We start from the raw sequence: 20,724 nt of genomic DNA, 5'->3' as shown, positions 1-20,724 counted from the left end.
TGATACATATTTGCTACAGAATAATCATACGGGAAAAAAAAAATCTTATCGCTAGGTCCTCAATAGAGAACCAGCGCGCTTTGCTTTTCTGCTTCATCAGTCTTCAGTTATATCGGGGCGGCAGTAGCTCCCCCATAAATATTTGGTATTTGGAACCTTAGGGTCACGATGGGAATCAAGTCCCAATGTGGAGAATTGCTAGATCAAGAGGTGCACAACTGGTTGTGTGACCCTTCACCCTGACATCACTATGCATGCTTATGTGTGTAATCTGGTTCTATTTGTTATATCCAACATGAAATACAAAAATGTGTGACTAGCAGTCAAAACTGCAAATTATTTTATTTTTGCCAACTCCCGAAAAGACATTTATGAACTGCATGACTTTATTACATCCCTACTTGAAATTTGGGGAAGGGATATGACATGTCATGCTCTGTGATTTGATGCTTTCTGTGTGTTTTTGTGTGTTTGTGCCCAACAGGAGGCATCCTGTCACTAAAACCATTGAGTCACGTCTTTAAAACAAGACAACGCCATGAGGAAAGTGACACTCCAGTTGTTACCAACCAAGATAAAAAAGACTCAAAGTTTATCAAACAAAACCCGAAGACTCCAATAAATAGTTCTGGTCCCCCATCTCCAAGCAAAATACCAACAAGAAGCCCGAGGAGTTCCGCCAATATTAAATCAAGTAAAAATCAACATACTTCAAGCGGTGATTCGTTAAACATGTCTACACCAAAAGAGGGCAGTTTACATCCAAACAGTAATACAGAGACAGCTGTCAAACCCACAGACGTGGTTGAGGCAGATCATTTTAAGTACAATACCACTGTAGATAAAGTTCATGTTAAATCTGTGTCTCACAAGGAAGAAGGACACAGTGTGACACTCACAAATCATTCTTGTGCCAGTGAAACCAAAGAGAACACAAGAGTGTCACAGGGGCTTGAAGAGGCCCTCAGTAATAGTCCTAAAGGACGCATTTCAAAGGCTCAAACAATCAAAGAAAATGAAACGGTGGTTACAGTAAAACTTGAAGACAAAGTTAAACCAGTAAAAGCTGAGGTAGCACCAGACAAGGTGGTACCCAGTTCTGAGACTAATAGGCAGGTAGAAGAGCATGAAGCCCTACAACAACCGATATTGGAAGCTTCAACAAAAAATGCATCTAATCTCCAAGGTGACAGCACTGCACTGGAACTGCAAAAAGACAATGCAAAGGACAAGGTGCTTTCAGAGACAGTCCACCTCGCAAATGACACAAAACTGGAAAAGGTCATTTCAGGAAGAGAGTCAGTAGTAATGGCGCAGGGTGTTAATGCAGATCATGATAATGCAATGGATCGTTCTGAGAACACTGCCTGCGGTGACATCCTTCAATGTGACAACATTATACCCTCTCACCAGGAAGGCGCTTCCATTGAAACAGTTAAAGAAAATGCAAATGCCCTTCCTACTGAATCTGTTTCAAAAGACCGTGATTCTGAGCTAAAAAGGGTTAGTTCAGCAACATCTTCAATTTCTTTAAACACCGCTGATAAAGTGAAGGATTTTGAAATAATTGAAGAACAAATTACAAATACAATTCATGAAAATATGTTGCCATCTGCACTGGCCATCGATTCAATACAAAATGCTACAGGAGTGGAGAAAAGTAAAAAGGAGGTTGGCAGGAAACCAACAGAGTCAATGGACACAGAGAATGAAGCTGTTTATGAAGCATCCAAGAATGTTGGAAGTGAGCTGGACAAAGAACCTCTTTCACAAATACAAGAGTCTAAAAAAGAGGGAAAAGAATCAAAGTCAAGTGAAAAGCTGAATGACACAGCAGTGATGGGCAACGACTGCATCAGGGAGCTCAAACCATTAAGCGCAGGGAACGAAACAGACAAAGACATCACCAAACCAAATGAATCAACCCAGCTAGCATCAGAAAATGAGTATTTACTGCTGGCTGCAGAACAGGAAATAAAAAGAGTAAACACCTCAGGAAAGAGTGAGGCAGAAGAAATAACTGCAGTCTGTGGAAGTACACTCAAGATGTTGGATTCCCAAGAGGCTATCAAGGATTCTTTCAAGGAATGTACAACAAGTGCAGCTAAGGAACCTCAGCAACCAATGACTATATCAACAGTGAAGAAACTGGAATGTAGCAATGAAATTCAGGTTGAACACAGTCGTGTTAAAAGTGGAACTCAACTTGAAATAGAGTCAATTGAATTTACAAATATGTCATCAATAAACATTTTAGGGAATGAAAGTTCACACAAGAGTTCCAACTCTGAAGTTATTAACCAGGAACCTGTTGGAGTACAACTTAAGAGTGTTGACAGATATGATGAAACTGATGATACTGCAAAGACATTAAATGCTGAAAAAGCACTGGAAAGCCAACTTTTTGACATATCAATAAGTTCTCAAAAAGGAACAAATGATTCTCCAATAAAATGTTTGGAAGAAGTGCCAGCTGCCACAAATAATGCTGAAGTTGGGCAAGTAATTGACTGTGCTGAAACTAGTGTTCACGTCCAAAAGCAAGAGTGCTCTGTAAACATCAGATCTGATCATGAGGAGATCAAGAAACAGAGTGAAAACACTCATCAGTACACAGATTGCAAATTATCAAAAGTTAAGCAAGAAAGTCAAGCAAAAATGTTAACAGCAGAAACTATAGAGACCATGGCCAAAGATCCTGAAATGCCTGCCAGCTTCTCCACAATTAAAAGAGATGCCGGTAAGATTGATATGAAAGAAAATACAAATTTAAAAGAAGTTATTAAAACAGTATCTCAACAAACAGATGAGCAAAAGTTAAAGCCCAGTCTGATTAAGCAAAGAGAGCAAAAACCCATGGCCGCTGGTGGTTTAAGTAGCCTATCTGATCAGAACGCCGAAGAGACCAAAGAAAAGAAAAAGACAATACATGAACTACAAACCACTAAAGAAACTAAAAACCTGAATACTTCCCAACAGCCAATAAAACCACCACTTAATGGTGTCTCCCCTCTTCCCACTGCAGTGATATCGTTGAGTCCACCTGCAGGTCTTCAGCTGAAGAAGGAGTCGCCATCTAGCTGGTTAGACGTGGAACATCATCAAAAACCGAAAAAGGACAACAAACGGAAAGCAGACGCCTCGGCCAGCGAAGACGAATCTCTTGAGCCAGACGAGTTTGAGGATTTCATCAGGAGCATTAAAGCAGGCGGCATTCCCTTCTCACTGCCTCTTAAGAAGCATCCATGTAAAAAGTCCCCATCTCCCCCTTTTGCTATGCCAGCCATTAGGGAGCATAATTTTGAGAAAACTTTTGATCCTGAAGAATTCCAGTTTGGCTTGAAAAAGAAAAGCAAAGGTTTCAAGGATCCATCTCCAGCAATGATGTTAAAACAAAAAGCAGCTAACCGGCGAGGGCGGACCATGGAAAATGAGCCAGTGAATTCCACATCCACAGATCAAGACCAAAGGGAATTACTTGATGAGGAAAAAGGAAAAACTGAAGTCAAAGAGGGGCCACTGATTGAGCAGAACAATGGAGAGGGGCCTGGGCAGCTATCATCCCGATTTGAAAGGATATCCATCCTCTCTAGCTTACTGAGTTCCCCTCGGTCCAGTAAGAGGCGCGAAGAGGAAGCAGCCGCTGACCAAAATAACACTTCATCCAAACAACAGAAAAATGTGCCCTCGCTTGGAAAGCAGGAAGCAGTTGATGCAACCTTTCCTGAACACAAATCAGATATGAAGGGTGTGACAAGGAGTGGTACAGGCTGTCCTGTGGCTGGTTGTAAAAATGCAACCAGCGAATCAACAATTAGCCCCTCCCCCTCTTCTCTACCCTTGGTTTCACAAATCAAACCGCCTAAACGTGGGGAAAATCTTGAGGACAGAGTAGAGTCTGAGACTGACCAGGACTCTACAAAGGCACCTAAAACTGAGCAGAATCCAGACGGACTTTGTAATATGGACAAGGCTTTAACGCCTAAAGTCAATAATGCTGAGCTACCTCCACCCACCAAATACATCCCAAAGAATCCACCAAAGAAAAACTCTAAGGTAGGCGTTTTATTATTTCAACGAGGTTCTGGACTACAATTTCTTAAGTATGGTGCAAACAAGAGTGAAAGATGCATCCAAGACTTTTATATTGTAGCACAGTAGATGCTTTTTTTATACCTGTTGTGTTTCAGTGTCAGGGAATGCTTTTTTCTTATATCAAAGTTAAACCATGAGGAGAAGGTTACATAAGAAATATGATTCACATTTACATTGTGTTTGAGTTAACCAGCATGTAAGATTTGCTATTTTGACATTTCTTTGCAGACAACTGTGTTTAAAGGGTTCCACAAAAGACCTGGAAAGGTATTAGTGAATGCTACTTCAATACAATTTTTTCACATTTATCTTTATACATATTTCAAGCAGTGCTGCCACCTCAGGTTGTAACATCACCTCTGTGTCCCGGTCCAGCTTTTCATACACGAACATGACAACTTTGGTGGCGAAGTCTACGAGCTATGTAATGACGTTGAGGATGCCACACAGATGAAACTCTCTCCTGTCATCCTGGTGCGAGTCATCAGAGGATGGTAAGGAGGCTTTACTGGTCTAAAGTCCTTATGGATTTATGAAGTGAGTAGTGTTGATTATGGTGTGAGTTATTTTTACTTTGTTGCGTTAATTATTGTATGTGTTACTCATAGTTACTCTTGGGGCTTCTACTGGGTTATGCAGCAAATACAACCACAGTTCCTGTGAAGCTGGGACGTTGTGTAAAATGTAAATAAAAACGGAATACATTGCTTTGTAAATTCTTTTCAATTTATATTCAATTAATACCCTAAAAAGACAAGCTATTTAGTCATGTTCAAACAGATAAACCTTTTTGGGCCAAATATTAACTCATTTTGAATTGGATGCCTACAACACATTCAAAAAAACTGGGACGGGGTATGTTTACCACTGTGTTACATCACCTTTCCTTTTGAGAACACCCAATAAGTGTGGAACTGAAGACACTAATTGTTGAAGCTCTGTACTTGGTAGAAGAAATTCTTTTCCATACTTGCTTGATGTGCAACTTCAGTTGTCCAGTCTCTGTTGTTGTATTTTGCACTATACATAATGCACCAAACATTTTCATTGGGAAATAAGTCTGGACTGCTGGCAGGCCAGTTTAGTACTATTTTACCCTGAAAGCGCCGCTGTTGTTGTTGTCGTCGTCGTCGTTGTCATTGTCGTTGTCGTCACACATGCAGAATGTAGCTTGGCATTATCTGCATAAGTAAGCAGGGACGTCCCTGGAAAAGACTTTGCTTGGATGGCAACATATATTGCTCCAAAACCCATATGTACGGTACCTTTGAGCGTTAATGGTGTCTTCACAGATGTTCAAGTTACTCATGCCATAGGCACTAACACACCCCCATACCATCATAGGTGCTGTTTTTTTTAACTTTGCGCTGATAACAATCTGAATTTTCCAGACCACAGCACACTTTTCCACTCTTGAGTCAGTCCATCTCAGATAAACTCGGATCCAGAGAAGCCGGCTGCATTTCTGGGAGTTGATGCTATATGGATTTTGCTTTGCATGGTAGTTTTTTTAAGCCCATCTCTCACAGAGTGCCGAATGCTTGCGAGTGTTTGTGCATGTAGCGACATGGCTGTAATACGTTTTTTTGTTGTCTCAGACTTGACTCGGACTCCTTAGCATTTGACACGGACTTGTCTCGGACTCGACCATTGGACTCGCAAAATATTTTTATCAACTCGACCGAGTCCAACTATATTCTTATTCCTGAAAATTACCTAACCTGAGGGATCAAAGCTCACATGCATTCAGTGTTGGTTTTTGGCTTTGTGCAGGGATTTTTCCGAATTCTCTCACTCATTTGACGAAATTATGGACCCTAGATTACGAAATCCCTAAATTCCTTGCAGTTGTGCATTGAGTAACGTTGTTCAACTACAGTATTTGCTCATGCATTTGTTAACAAGTGTTGAACCGCACCCCCCTACTTGCTTGTGAACAATGGAGCCTTTTCTACCCAATCACGACACTCACGTGTTTCCATTTAACCTGTTAACCTGTGGAATGTTACAAACAGATGTTTTTTGAGCATTCCTCAACTTTCCCAGTCTTTTTTTGGCCCCGTCCCAGCTTTTGTAGAATGTGTTTTAGTCATCAAATTCAAAATGAGACTATATTTGCCCCCCAAAAAACAAGAAAAAAAACAACAATAAAATTCATCCGTTTGTAGGGTATTCAATTGAATATAGGTTGAAAAGGATTGTAAATGTGTTCTGTTTTTATTCATTTTTTTACACAATGTCCCAACTTCATTGGAATTTGAGATTGTTTGTACAGTTCTGTAGTGTCTCTCTAATCTAATAATCTAATGTTTCCTATTTACTAGTTGGCTCCTGTATGAACACAAGGGCTTCCAGGGTCGTGTCATTGCCCTTGAGGAAGGTCATACAGATCATATAGTGAACATGTGGGCTGACGATGGCGCACCAACAACTCTGGACGAGAAGGGTCAGCCTGTACCACTGACACCTTTGACCATCGGTTCTATTCGACTGGCAGTAAACGTAAGTCTCTTCTTGGATCTGTCGCTCTAAATGTATCACTTCATCTCACACTTGTATAACTGCTTAGTTCAACTCACTGGCCACAACATTGCTTACATCTTCACTATCTGATGACAACCATTGCAAGAAGCACACCAACAATTCTGCATTTTAACTGATGATCCCACGTATTACTGATTTGCAGTATTTCGTTGCTCTATATTTAAACACCCTGATGGGTGTTCCCAATATTTTGCCCCTCTCATGCAGCTAAATAAGGTCACCGAAATACTACTAGCACCACTTAGCAAAATGCAGTGTTTTCTACACCACTACAAAATAGCTTCTAATTACTATGATGACACAAATCAGATGTCATGACAGTTCATTCATTGCATTCTCTTAACAATGGAAATACCATTTTAAAAAAGCTTGAAGAAAATACTTCACTTTAAATACAAGTGTTCCAAATGTCAGATGTAAATATGTTCGGTATAACATTCATGTTAAAAAAAAACAAAAAACATGCATGCTTGTCGACAACCACAATGCATCCCACTGGGCTTTTTTATTTTATTTTGCAGTACATTGAACAGTGCATTTATTTGTATTTGTTAATCTAGCTAGGTGAATATGCAAGGTTGAAAGCGCAATTAAGAGTTTATGTACTACCTGAATTACAGTTTACACCCTTCAACTCATAAAAAACATGTCAAATTGCCTTGTCCACAAGAATCCAACACATGAATAATAAAATACATTATTCTTCTTACACATGTCAAAATTCATAAAAGGATTTAGGGAGATGGAGTTCCGTTGTTAGAAGTGTTCCACAGCAAGCATGGCAGACGGACAAACAGAGAGGTTCTATTGAATAAGTTTACTTTTGTCATTATTAATCAAAAATCTTTATTATTCTGTCTGTTGCAGGACTATACCCAACCCAGAATTGACCTGTTTACAGAAGTTAATGGCTTGGGAAGGGTCTCATCTTACTGTGACGACACCGTTGAAATCGCCTCCTTTGGGATCCCCCAGTCCACTGGTTCCATCAAGGTCCATTCTGGAGTGTAGGTTGAGGCTACTTGTGTGATGTAACCACAACTGTTTCCTAATTGAAGATCTAATGTGGTTTAATTTGCATTATTAAACCCCGTTTTCCAGTTTGGAAAAAGACAGAACTGTTCTGCAAAATACCTTCTTTTCACTTGTAATTATTTTTCCTGTTTAACTTTGGCTTCCTGAAAGTACTGCCTAGTGATCTAATTGCAACATCTGACAAAATGATAATTATAATTAATAGGTCCCTGTTACTACCTCACAATTACTGTGTTGTCTTTGTAAAACAGCCGTCTACTTTCTCTCCACCTGTCTGCATTTTTAGCTGGCTTGTGTACAGCGATCCTGGCTTTGGAGGGTTCGTAGGAGTGCTGGAAGTGGGCGAGTTTCCTTGTTCAGAGACCTGGGGATTCCCTCAGCCCTTTGTTGGCTCTCTCAGGCCCCTTCGAATTGTAAATATACACTATGCATGGTATCACATTTGTATCATTTTGTATATTGACTAATTCTGATGGTCTCTGTCTGTTTTACAGGGAGCAATAAAGGTGGAACATCCTAAAGAAGTCAAGGTTTGTGTTATAGTCTCTTACATTACATTTATTGTGGGTCATATGGAATATATTGATTGTAACATGCACAGTCATGGAATCTGGAGCAGTTGTAAATATAAGATAACACCGCTGTAGCAAAGAGACAATTGTGTTTTAGTTAAGATAAAGAACCTGCCCTAAGTTAATGTACCAGTAAATGAAACATTGCTGTAATTCAAATAAACCATGGAAACTGGTAAGTTAGAATTTTGCATAATATCACTTTTTTTCAGAGGCGCCATAATTGCTGCACTTGAGAAAGGCTTAAAAATATGACTGAAACCATTCAAGTTTTAAAATTCTCAACATTCTATGAATTATTACTATTTGTGCTGAACTTGACTGCTTGTCCATGCACGTTTACTACATGTTAAAGAATGCATGACTCTGGAAATTGAAATATTTCATAAAGGAGTGTAAATGCCAAATGGAAGGGAGTGACTTTCACCACAATATGAATGTTCTTGCTGTTTAGTCTTTGTTGAATTGTGAATTGAGTGATCCAAATTCTATTTTCAGTTGCAACTGGATTTGTCCAATAGCAATTTCCACTGTTATTCCTGCAGAATACAATACAGGAAAAAAATGATTTTCATTAGCTTGAAAAGGTGCTGCCTGTGGTGGAAATTCCGCACAGTTGCACTCCACTGTCACTCATTCAAAGTCCGGGAAACAAAACCGCACGAAGTATGAAGTTGTGTCAACTAAAAGGCCCAGGCCCGCAAAGCCACCTGTTAATCGATTCCTTCCCTTTTTGTCTTTTTCAGGCACTAGTGTTCGAGAAGGTCAATTTTGAGGGTGCGTGTTTCGAGGTGGATGGTGACTTGTACAACTTGAGAGAGGAAGAGGGAGAAGCAGAACAAGGCAGCCCAGGTGGAACAAAGAATCCAATCTCTACAGTGGGGTCCCTCAAGATACTTGGTGGTCTGTGAGTATCTGAGTTCATAGTTGCAAGTGGGTAGGATATGTTTATATTCCTGATGAATATGAGTTACAATAGAAATGTCTAAAATACCTTCTCTGTGTTTTTGTCTGGTAGCTGGGTTGGCTATCAACAGGAAGACTTTGAGGGTCAGCAGTACATCCTGGAGGAAGGGGAGTATTCTCATTGCAGCGATTGGGGGGGTTCTGAGGATGGTCTACTCTCTCTTCGGCCCATTAGGACGGTAAGCTTCATTTTATTCCCGAGCACCTTTTATCCAATGCTATGCACAGTAATTTACAATTATTTTCATGTTAACTCCCTTAGGATTTCTTGTCCCCGCACATTAAATTGTTCAGTGAGCCCAACTTTGACGAGCGGGGGCTCTGTGTGGATCTAATGGGCCCCGTTGTCAACGTGGAGAACATCGGCCATGGCTTAAAAACCCAATCCATCAACGTCCTGAGTGGGGTGTAAGTCAAATGCTCCCTGTTATTTTATTTAGGAGGACAAAAAAATGTTGCTTTTTATGCTTTGAGATGTGCACTGTAAACATACATGCTTCAGATTCCCCCTTACTTCCATTGTACTGACTGAGGCTCCATCCAGAGAGAAAGGGCTTGAAATAACTCGAGTTGACTTTCAGAGGACAGAGAAAGAGGAAAGACAAGGGCTAACATGAAATGTTCTGCTTTCTCAAGCAAACACTTGCAGTTTTAGGTGTGTGCCACTCTTCTTACAAATATGACTAAGAGTTCTGTCACTGTTCAAACACTTGACACACCTTGTTGGTGCTTTCAAACAGCCCCTGAGGATATAGTTCGGACTAAGCTAGCGCAACTGATCTCCACATGTCATTGTCTCTTGTAGATTCCAATAGTTCTCATTTGCTTAGATGTTTGCATTGAGGGCAAAGTAATAAAGATAATAAATAGAAACACTGGCAGAGATTTATTGGGGGGAATAAAGTGTTACATATTGATTATTCCGACTATATTTATCTGTTTCCTAATTATTGTGAGAAATCATTCACATGATCAGTGCCTTCACATAAATGAACATCATTAGGTATTATTAATAACATGCAATAATAAAATTATTCAAATTAGTTTGAGCAATTGTGTTATTTGAGAAGTGTGTATTCAACGTTGCACTACGTAATCCATAGCCAAGAAGTACCTGTCAGTTTCAAAAAGGTTGGTGAGCCCTGGAATGGAGCAATAGATATTTTAGGCAGTTTAGATGTTCTTTGAAGTGAATTTTAAGTATTCTGTCAAATATTCTGTTTTGTGTTTCATCACAAACCATATTAATTTCAAAGTGTGTCCAGTCTCATCAGAATATATAAAGTAAAAGGTAGTAATAATAAAGGTGCTTTATTAGTCAAATGCAGAATGTACAACAAAATTTGTTGTGTGGGTTTAACCCATCCCTGAGGAGTTGTCGGTGGTCACTGTTTAGTACCCGTGAACCTTGGTCAATGAAGCTGAATGGAAATGGACTTCTTCTCAACTTTTGTCACATCAGCAGCATTTTATTAGGATCAGCATGACTGATCTTGGAACATGACTTTCATTCCATTGTTTTATTTTTCTTCTCTTGGTGACAGCTGGGTGGCATTTGAGAATCATACATTCAGCGGCGAACTCTACATCCTGGAGAAAGGCCTGTATTCATGTCCAGAAGACTGGGGTGCCCACAATTTCAAGATATCATCCATCCAGCCAGTCTTCAATGTAAGAATAAAACCAAAACAAAAAAGCTTTAAATTCCCTGTAAGTTACTTTAGTTGGTCAGAACCCTCAAATTCCCTCACTTCTTATTTCACAGGAAACATTGTTGGAGTCTCAGTTCAAGGTATGTAGCGTAACCATTTCTCATCCTGTGTAGCACACATGTCAAAGTCAAGGCCCGCGGGCCGGATGTGGAAGGTTTCCTATGGCCCCTGGGATGATATTTCTTTATTATTAGATCCGGCCCGCAGCAAGCCGGTGTGGGTAGCAGATCTGATCGGGTCCTTCGCGCCTGCTGAAGACGTCACGCTTTAAAATATAGTCATATATTGTAGCGACTTCAAAGAACACGCCGTCAGACGTACTTTAATTATCATGTTTTTATTAGTCCAACCGGCTAATAAGGGCCGCAGCCGACGCCAATACAGTACGACAACCGTTTGGTCAAAAAAGTGCAACGGCTCTCCTCTTCATCCTCCTCTCCTCTCGCTCGCATCCCCCCCATTCAGCGAGCCGCGCGATGGGTTCATTAACCTCAGAAACAAAACAACTTGGCAAGACACAAATTCGACCACAACACAGACAACCCAATTCGTTACACTATTTCTGTAATATATTTCAATGTTTCATCAATGTTTGCCACCCCATGGCAGTTCTACATGCTGACTGAAGACTTCACGTCACTTTTCGTGGCTTTCAGAATCGGATTGTGGTGAAAAGTTATTTGGAGTAAAGCACACTTTATTAGAAATACTTAATGTTAGAAATCTCACATTGTTTTATTATTAGTAATTGTTGACATTTGATAAATTCATTGAGTTTCGACGTAGTACTGAGATGTCCCACACTGAGCAGGCATTGAACGCTATTCGAGCGCTAAGTGTTGATAGTGAGTGACTTTTTTGTTCTCTTTCCTTCTTCGACACAGCTTGTAGTTTGTTCGTGCCAGCAAACTCAGTAGTTGCAGATTGCCCGTGTTTCACCACGTTTGTTGTGTGTAAATGTTAAAAGTTGAGGTTAATCATTTAAGTTCGTGTCAGGTAACTGCTGTACATAATAGCCTAGATATGTTCTCGTGAGTGATGTCACGGTGGTGAACACTAGTTAGTTATTTTGGCTCATATGCTAACTATTCTAGTGATGAAACGTGTGAATGTGTATTGTATGTATTGTTTGGCTGATTAATTTCTTAATACAGTGAATTGTAATGTTTAGGCATATTGTTAACAAATGGATATGCATTGGATGATGTTGCTAGGTTATTCTTTGTCTGTGTTGTTGCAGACCACAATAAATAGACGTGTCAAGTGGAATACGGGCCTGTTTTCTGACAGAATCACCCACATTCATACTTTGCCACTAAACTAGGGTCAGCTGGAGACATCATACCAATCATATGATCCTCTCCGTTTTACTTCACATTATGTACAGTTCATACAATCTTGCAGCCCGAGTCAACCACAAAATTGTTTCCAGTTTAGCAGGAGAAACGCAAACAGAAGTGACGTACGAGCTGCCTCGCAAAAGTAACAGTAATGTATTTTATTTTCTTTTTTATTTACTAACTCCGTAGATAAAAACACAACAGCCAGGGGGGGTGACAAACATAGACGCAAAGAAATATATTACAGATATATAAAGCGTGACATCAGCAGCAGGCGCGAAGGACCCGATCCAATCTGGACATTTTAAAAAATTTCAATGAACATTCTCATCAGTCCGGCACTCGGCTTGTCGCAATTTTTTTTATTTGGCCCTCCGTCCATTTGACTTTGACACACCTGCTGTATAGTACATGAGGAAAGGTACTGTACAAAATGTTGGAGTGGGTCTGTGGGAATTTGTAGCCATTCATTCAGAAGAACGCTTGTGATTTCAGGTCGCAAGTCAAGAGGGCATAGCTCACAATCTCTGTATCTCATTGTGTATCGGACCGCAGTCAGGCTGCAACAGAACAGATTCCATGTGGAAAGCAAGTCATCCAAAATGTCATGCTGAGATGAAGAAATGCTATTCATCTGGACCAAGACCCCAATGGATAAAATGACCAATTGTCACTTGGGTCTTTTTAAAGTGTAATTTGCCTCAATAGCCACTTGGGATAAATACACTTTTTACATTATAGTTAATTGCCGGACCTGTTATGTGGTCTTATGGCTTTTTATGTCCAGTGTCAAAACGAACAACCATTCTTACATATTTGCAATTTAGAGTGTTCAATTGGCTTTTTGCGTGTTCTCAGATTCTCGGTTTCAAACCCAAAAGCCTTGACTGTGAGGCAGACTTGCTATCCACACCATTATGTGTCATCTCCATCGCATCCAACACTTTTGGATGTAAAATGTAGGTAAAGGTTACAGCGCTTGTGTATGTGTGTGTTTCCTAAGCCCATGAGTGTGAACTGTGTTGCTATCCAGATTAAGCTGTTCTCTGAGCCCAACTTTAAGGGTGAACTGGTGGTTCTGGAGGACAGCGCAGCAGCTTTGGATGAGGACTTTGTGCCGAGGTCCTGTAAGGTGCTAGCTGGCAGGTACAGGAGCCACTACTGAACTGATATTCAATAGCACAGCAAAATGATGTTTACACATATTCAAGGATATGGAGGTACTTTAACACTGAAATGCTGTATGGGTCATTAATAAGTACATAAACACAACGTGACAACTACATTTGAGGCAACCCTAGCGTAAAAAATGTCAACATAGTGGAAAGGCAAACATCCCTTTCATATGGTACAGTACACCATCATTTGAGTGTGTCTTTATTTAATGCGCAGCTGGATCGCATATGAAGGCGGCAACTTTGCTGACAACATGTACTTACTGGAGGAGGGAGACTATCCCGACACTGAAATTATGGGCTTCCTGTCCTCGGACGTGAGGATCCGTTCTATGCAAACCGTCGGCCATGTAAGGGCTTTGTTTGTTTGTTTGTTTGTTTGTTTGTTTGTGAGCACGTGTGTGTGAGTGTATGTTTGCGCATTGAATTAGTGTCATATTGCACCTGAGTAATAAAGCTCTCTGCTTTCTTGCGTAGGAGTTGTCTCTACCCTCCCTCATGCTTTTCAGCAAGGTGGGTTGCACAGGTCGCAGGGTGGTGCTGACTGGTGGGACTGTGAACCTACACCAAGGAGGCTTATCTGCTCACATACGCTCTCTAGTGGTGGAGGGAGGAAAGTACGTACCTACCTACCTACTAAGAAGGTTGTGAATGTTTACAATACAAGAACAAGTTTTTGGGTGGCCACTGGCTTCTCTGGCTTGGTATTCTTCCGATGGTGTTGATAAATAATTTCTTGTGACGATCCGACATAAGATAGAGAACTTTTGAATGAAATGCGCTCTCTATGCGTGATTAGAAGCTGTCATGTTGAATCATGCTACATCCAGAACAGGTTCAGACTAAGCATTTGTGTGCAATTAAAAGATTACCCCAAATTGTAATGGCTGTGTAAAACTATTAGCATTTGACATAAATGAACCATACTGTTAACACTAAAGTAATCTAAGTAATTATGATTGTACTTTTTTTGCAGGATTACCTTGGAAATTTGAAAATGATTAAAGGCACTGAATGCATGAATCTAAATCAAAAATAAGGCCTTCTTGACATTAAAATGTCTTAAATAAAGTTTTCAATCGTCTTGCTTAGTAGGATTTTATGATTATAAATAGCCTCAAATGTCAACATAAACTAACATTCTTTTAGAAAAAGAATCTACGCAAGCACTTTAAGCAACGTCAAAGTTACTAAACTCTAAAAAGAGCACCAGGCAATGCACTTCCAATCGTTCCAATCCTGCAAAAGTTGCAACAGATGTCTAAGAAATTCCTTCACATGGTGTTAACTGAGGTTTAACAGCGTAGTATCTTATTAGGAGCAGTAATTGTGCCAAAGATGTGAGGAGCTTCAAACGGGGAGCTTTGCTATATAAAGACTTTTTCACTTGACATTCATTTTTCTCACATTGTTGTATTCGAACCGGCCCCTTCTAGTTGGGTGTTGTATGAAGGCAGCAACTACCGCGGTCGGCAGATCCTGCTCCAACCGGGTCAAGTCGTCGACTGGTGCAAGTTCAGCGGATGGAAGGGAATCGGATCGCTGCGGCCATTGCGGCAGGTATTGAGGAAGCTTCACTTCAACAAAACAGTGTCAAGTTGCATCATCTGTCTTGCTCATTCTGATGCTGGGTGAGGGGCGATTTTTTTCAGTAAACTAAGTGTCGTTGATGTGTCTCACCAACAGAAACGGATTGGCGTCCGTTTGCGGAACAAGGAGACGGGATGTCTGATGTCATTGACGGGGGCGCTGGAAGACATCCAGCTGATGAGGGTGCATGCTGTGGAAGACACAGGCGGCATTGAGCAACTCTGGCTGTATCGAGACGGTCAGCTGGCCTGCAAGGTAAGCATGCTTAAGGTGTTGCCGACCTTCTTATCCATATACAGTACTCGGTGTGCTTAAATGAAGTGCATACATATTTTTCAATGTCATACTCAAGCGCTCAGTTAGATACATTGGATATGTCACTTGGATATTTGCATGAGCAAAGAATGTGCAGCAAAGGAAATGCTTTATATTAGACTACCTGTCGTCATGACAAGAGGCCATTCACATCAGAAAGTACTTTTCACTGAGACCCAACTTTTTTACCATTTTGAACAGGAATGAGGAATTTCAAAATGAATTCACCTTTTTCTACCCATGTCTGACACATCTCACTGGGAATCTATGAGAAGTCCAAAATTAATCAGTTATAATTAATATAATAATGAATCAGTCATAACAGTGAAGAACCCCTAAAACCTTTTTTTCTGGACAAGGAATGCAAGCACACACTACAGTTTGGCATCAAGCTTATTAACGAAAACTAACAAATAACTAATATTGAAAAAAAAAATGAACTGAAACTGCATTTTACGTATACAAAACTGACAAAAACAAACTGTATAATTATGGCGAAAATGTCCTTTGTTTTCTGCTTTGTTAATTGAGTTAATAGATGAGCCTTTACCATAGATTTTAAATGCATTTATTTCGGTATTACAGCATGGCCGTTAGCCGCAAGAAGGAAGGTCGTCTGGGAGCTGTGGTCCTTTTGCTTAGCTCATCTGGCAAAAGCGCCAGCAGATGATGTTGCGCTAAAGCGACAAGCCGTTCAAGCTGGGTTCGAAGCGAGTTGACGTGTTGGTTGTGGCGTCCCAGTTGTTGTCATTTAAATCAGCCCAAAACTCAACACTAGGTAACAAGTGCTCTCCTTTGGTGGTTCATATATGAAAAATACATATAAAAAGTTGGAAGAAAAAAAGACTACACAGGTTTAAGTTTCTTTAAGTTTGTCTTTGTTTGTGGCTAAAAATACTGCTTGCTTCCTCATCTAAGAAACATTCAAAGTCGGATATTCGTTATTATGTTAGACGTGTTGCCTGCAACATAGCAGCCAATCTCATGTAGCAATGTCGGCACACAACTTTGGGACTTATACACGTACCTTTCCCCATTGGCGATTTTAACAGGAAAGCTAGAATGTTGCCAAACATCAGACCGCAGTGTACGGGGGACCTTCGAGCTATGGCTTGTTTGCGTATTCCATTATAATGCCATTTATCCATGCATTTATGATTTATCACAGCTTCTGGCGTCCTGGCTCCTCTTTAGTGCCGCCGCCCTCCTCTCCCGCGTGCAACAGTCCGTAGCGCCCGTGCGTAAGCTCGCGCTAATAAGTGGACCGAACCGAACATGCCATACCGAAACGTATTAATACACCCACGTGTACCGTTACACCCCTAGTATGTATGTACGTATGAATTATTTATTATCATTTGAAAATGAATTGTTAAAGTTGATGCATTTCTAGCAGCTGTCGAAAGCCACATTTAATCACTTATAAACTACTTAACCAGCTTCTTCCCTCTTTGTTTGGCTTCATTGTGCTAGCAGGAAATCACTATTTTTGGCTTTTCTAGCCGGATGTCTTGGAAGTTTGTACGCATTGAGCAGATTGCTTTGTGTGTGTATAAACAGACAAATGTTGAATTTTCAGTTGACAATATTTACTAATGATTTTCTGTAGTTGATCTCAGTGGTGTTGAAAAGTGAGACCACATAAAACAAACTTGTGTTTGCCTGCAGCTGGCCGAGGACTGTCGCCTGGAGACGGCGGGTAACTTGGTGATGGCGGGCTGTCGGCTTTGTGTGTCTCCCGAGGGAGGAAAAGACAACCAGCTGTGGGACATAACCTCAGATGGTCTGGTGCGCTGCCACTTCCAACCTGGCCTGGTCCTTGAAGTCAAAGGTCAGATTCCCTTGTCTACGTTGTATCGTGTTAGTCAACTACAGTGAACATTATTAGTCAGTCTCTGAACTGAAAAATTCTTATGATTGTAAATACAATAGGCAGGCAATGTTTTAAGTAACATTTTAATATTCTTAACAGTCAGACACGTTTTAAAAGAAAAACACAAGTTAGCTTTGAAATATATTATTTACCGGCACACTTCCACGGCATAAGTTAACATTCCGCTCTGTATCACAGGAGGTCACCAGTACGACAAGAACCAGGTGATCCTCAACACGTTCGAGGAGGGAAAACCAAACCAAAGATGGACACTGGAGATTTTGTGACTTGCCGAGCCATATTGTGGCTCTCTGACGTGGCTCCGCAAGTGGAGCGCACACCGCTCAGACAAGTCCTGAGTGGGACTTTGCACAAAGCACTGCACTCTTGTAGCATTTGGACCCTTGTAGAGGAGGGTGACCGTGTTCTGATTATACAGTAATTGTTAACTTAACACTTTTATTTTGATCATGTTGTTTTTGTACTTCTTCACGAAGAGAAATATGTTCTTATTTATATAGCCACGTGCTCTTTATATGTCGCATTGCTTGTTTTGAAATGTCAGGACCGGCTTAATGCTGCGATTCTCTCGGCTTGATGGTACGTGACGATTAGTAACAGGCATGTTTTTGGTGGAGGCTGGAGTAGTCAGAGAAAAACCATGCAAGCCTAGGAAGAGCATGTGAATGCCACACTGGAGTTTTGAACCTGGAACCTCTCAACTGCGAGGCTGCAGTTCCAACCACCATACAACCGCGCTGCCTAGCAAACGGTAAATTATGTCAAATAAAAAGCATCTTACCTGACACACACAGATAACAAGTGATTGTGGTCTCCCTCGTCCATCACATCCACATTTAATTCAAAAGCCTCCTGGTCTCTGGCATGCAAAAAGTGGTTCTGTAAAAAGACTTTCTGAAAGGATTTACGCAACATTTAAGACATGATTTATTACATTTTATGATAAAACGCTTTTGTTTTATGACACCGGTGCCAACGATTATACAGGACACAGATGCACCACAAAAACGACGGGTATTTAACATTTAGGAAAAGTCGCCGCATTGCAATCACGGATGTGAAATCCAGCATAATGAATTACGGACAGTGGAAGAGCTCTGAGATGGAGGGAGGGGTATTGCTTCTAAATTGGACAGGATGAAAAGATGAACCTTTCAACAAAGTCTTTTGAGTGGAATCATGTGGAGACACATATGCAAACAAAACTCTAAACTGCACACTATGTGTTCCAGATGTTAACCGGCAGGAGGCCATCATGCTACATTTGCATTTAGCTGTTTTTTTGTTTTGGCATTAACAATGTAAGACATTGTCTCATGCACAGCTGCTGTTTTCAGTTGATTCTGGTCATACTCTGCCAATTAAACCATAATTGATGTGGAGTTCAATATGTTGGAAACATTTCCACAATAAGAGGGGAACCTTTTGGGGGGGACATGGCAGGATTCATTTAAAGCTGCAAATTGTGAACAGTGCTGTAATTATAAACTAATTATTGCAAGCAGACATGAGAGGACAACGATAAACAATACATGATTGCACCTGAAATATGGCAAATCCTCTTCCTTTACGTGTATTTATTTAGTTGTATATCCTTGTCAGCATTGATCAGAAAAGGAACATGTCAAGTTAAAGAAATCACACCCAAATATACAGTAAATGGCATGCATCAAAATACTGTACAACAGGGGGTGCCCAAGAGCCCCTATACAGCCTGTTTTAGATGTCTCCCTCCTCGTTTATCTGGCTTCTCAGAGTTTGCTGATGAGCTGATCATTTGAATCAGGTGTGCTGGAAGAGAGAAACATCTAAAACAGGCCGGATAAAGGTTCTTGAGGAACGGACTTCTTCTGTACAACATATCTCTCTACCTCCCTCTTGCTGCTGGTATGTCAAAAAAATATATCAAACATTTTCTTTGGATGCAATTGAATGCATCAGAGTGCATTAGAGTACAGTTCCAATGTCTTGTCAACTTTGTCAACCACCATTTTTCAAAAAAGCAAATACTTCCAAAACTGGCGACAAATATAGAGACTTTTTCTTTTCCCCCACCCCCAGCGTTGACAACTTAAATCTGGAATTTTAGGACAGCCAATAGCAACTTTTCTTGATAACAATTCTGAGCTCAGCCAAAATCTTCAGGGAAAATTCTCAAAATTACATCCTTTCAAAGATGGTGTCAGTTTGAACCTGGAACAAATGAATTCACTTTCACAGAAAAAGTGTTCTGAAATATGTAAAAATAAATCACAGAATAAATTGCACTTAGTTCTGTTAAATGTCTGCCATTCATGTTCTGGATGTGTATAATATATTATAATTAAATAAAACGATTATAATTTGAATATAAAAATAGTAATATATATGTATTATATATACGCATCGTACTGCACTAATCCACAGGCCCACCATAACATAGTTAAGTCCCAAAATCTCACAGTTAAAGGTTTTAATTAACATAAAGGATTTTACACATAATTAACATGAATGAACAAAATGTTAAAACTAAAATGTTTTTAACAACCTGCATATTTCATATGTGTTGTGTGGGTGACCTCCTTGGAAATCCTTTGTTTGGGTGACTTTAGTGCTATGATGTGAAACTTAAGCCTTGATCCTGACAACGGATCTGGGAAAAGACAGTTACAGCCAACAGTGAGGGCGTCCCAGCAGGCAGGACCTAAGGTCCTGTCAGCACAAATAATGTCCTGGTACAAACAGCACAAGATCACTGGAGCCCAAAAATAAACAACGTTTTATTTTTCAATGGCACACCATGGATTGAGCATCGTTCACTTTTCATGTTACTTACGCGCAAGTGGAGCCGGTTGCAGCAGAACAAACTCCCAAACACACAAGGGCCCAAATGAAATCCATATTGACACAGCCTACTATACCACACAGATCACTGAGGTCTCTGCTTGTCTCCGGCCCCTCCGAAAGTGAATACGAACATTCAGCCCAACTGACCAGAGCACAAAATTACAAAAGGATACTTTTGTCCCCTAGGGAGACACTTGCGATACTGCACACAATTACAATTTGAACATATCAAGTCTGTCACACAATGGATCTTGGGCTAACGCCTTTTCCCTTTTCTCAGCTGTTGGTTTGGTCATTTCCTAGAGATTCTTTTTGTTGTGGGAAAGTAAATTACACTGACATACAAGCTGAACATTGACTACTTTACTTTATGGGAAAGTGTATTGTACCGTGGGGGAATAAATAAAATATACATTATTCATTTTACTAACCGCTGATCCTCGCGAAGAGCCATCTCAGCTGTCTTGAGGTAGGTGGGGTACACGCTGAACTGGTCGCCAGCCAATTGCAGTGCAAATTGTAAATCTCTTGTGACAAGGAAGGGATATTTGTTGTACAGTTGTAGTTTATTTGTATGTAATTTCTGAAATTGTATTGTATGTAAAATCAGCCCACACAAAGGAAGCATGCATGGAGTTGTAATGTAGCTGCAGTGACATA

General features: G+C 40.4%; 1 protein-coding gene across 1 annotated transcript in view; it reads left to right on the top strand.

The window, feature by feature from the left end:
* The window catches only part of LOC147137711 (uncharacterized), a 43,811-nt gene extending 25,788 nt beyond the window's left edge, over positions 1-18,023 (top strand). The window contains exons 5-23 of the mRNA XM_086049794.1: positions 485-4,056; positions 4,324-4,362; positions 4,471-4,589; positions 6,420-6,597; positions 7,507-7,646; positions 7,961-8,087; positions 8,169-8,204; positions 8,993-9,153; positions 9,265-9,391; positions 9,475-9,620; positions 10,757-10,883; positions 10,978-11,004; positions 13,298-13,410; positions 13,657-13,789; positions 13,917-14,056; positions 14,876-14,999; positions 15,126-15,284; positions 17,013-17,175; positions 17,416-18,023. Coding sequence (XP_085905920.1) covers positions 485-4,056; positions 4,324-4,362; positions 4,471-4,589; positions 6,420-6,597; positions 7,507-7,646; positions 7,961-8,087; positions 8,169-8,204; positions 8,993-9,153; positions 9,265-9,391; positions 9,475-9,620; positions 10,757-10,883; positions 10,978-11,004; positions 13,298-13,410; positions 13,657-13,789; positions 13,917-14,056; positions 14,876-14,999; positions 15,126-15,284; positions 17,013-17,175; positions 17,416-17,504 — 5,720 coding nt within the window. The 3' untranslated portion in view covers positions 17,505-18,023. The remainder of the gene's footprint in view (positions 1-484; positions 4,057-4,323; positions 4,363-4,470; positions 4,590-6,419; positions 6,598-7,506; positions 7,647-7,960; positions 8,088-8,168; positions 8,205-8,992; positions 9,154-9,264; positions 9,392-9,474; positions 9,621-10,756; positions 10,884-10,977; positions 11,005-13,297; positions 13,411-13,656; positions 13,790-13,916; positions 14,057-14,875; positions 15,000-15,125; positions 15,285-17,012; positions 17,176-17,415) is intronic.
* The last annotated feature ends 2,701 nt before the right edge of the window (positions 18,024-20,724 follow it).

This window comes from Filicampus tigris, chromosome 13 (assembly GCF_054856515.1).
Source record: "Filicampus tigris isolate MCC_2025a chromosome 13, RoL_Ftig_1.0, whole genome shotgun sequence".
NCBI classification, from domain to species: Eukaryota; Metazoa; Chordata; class Actinopteri; order Syngnathiformes; family Syngnathidae; genus Filicampus; species Filicampus tigris.
The sequence above is the reverse complement of the archived record's forward strand: the minus strand, read 5'-3'. Positions and strand labels throughout refer to the sequence as shown.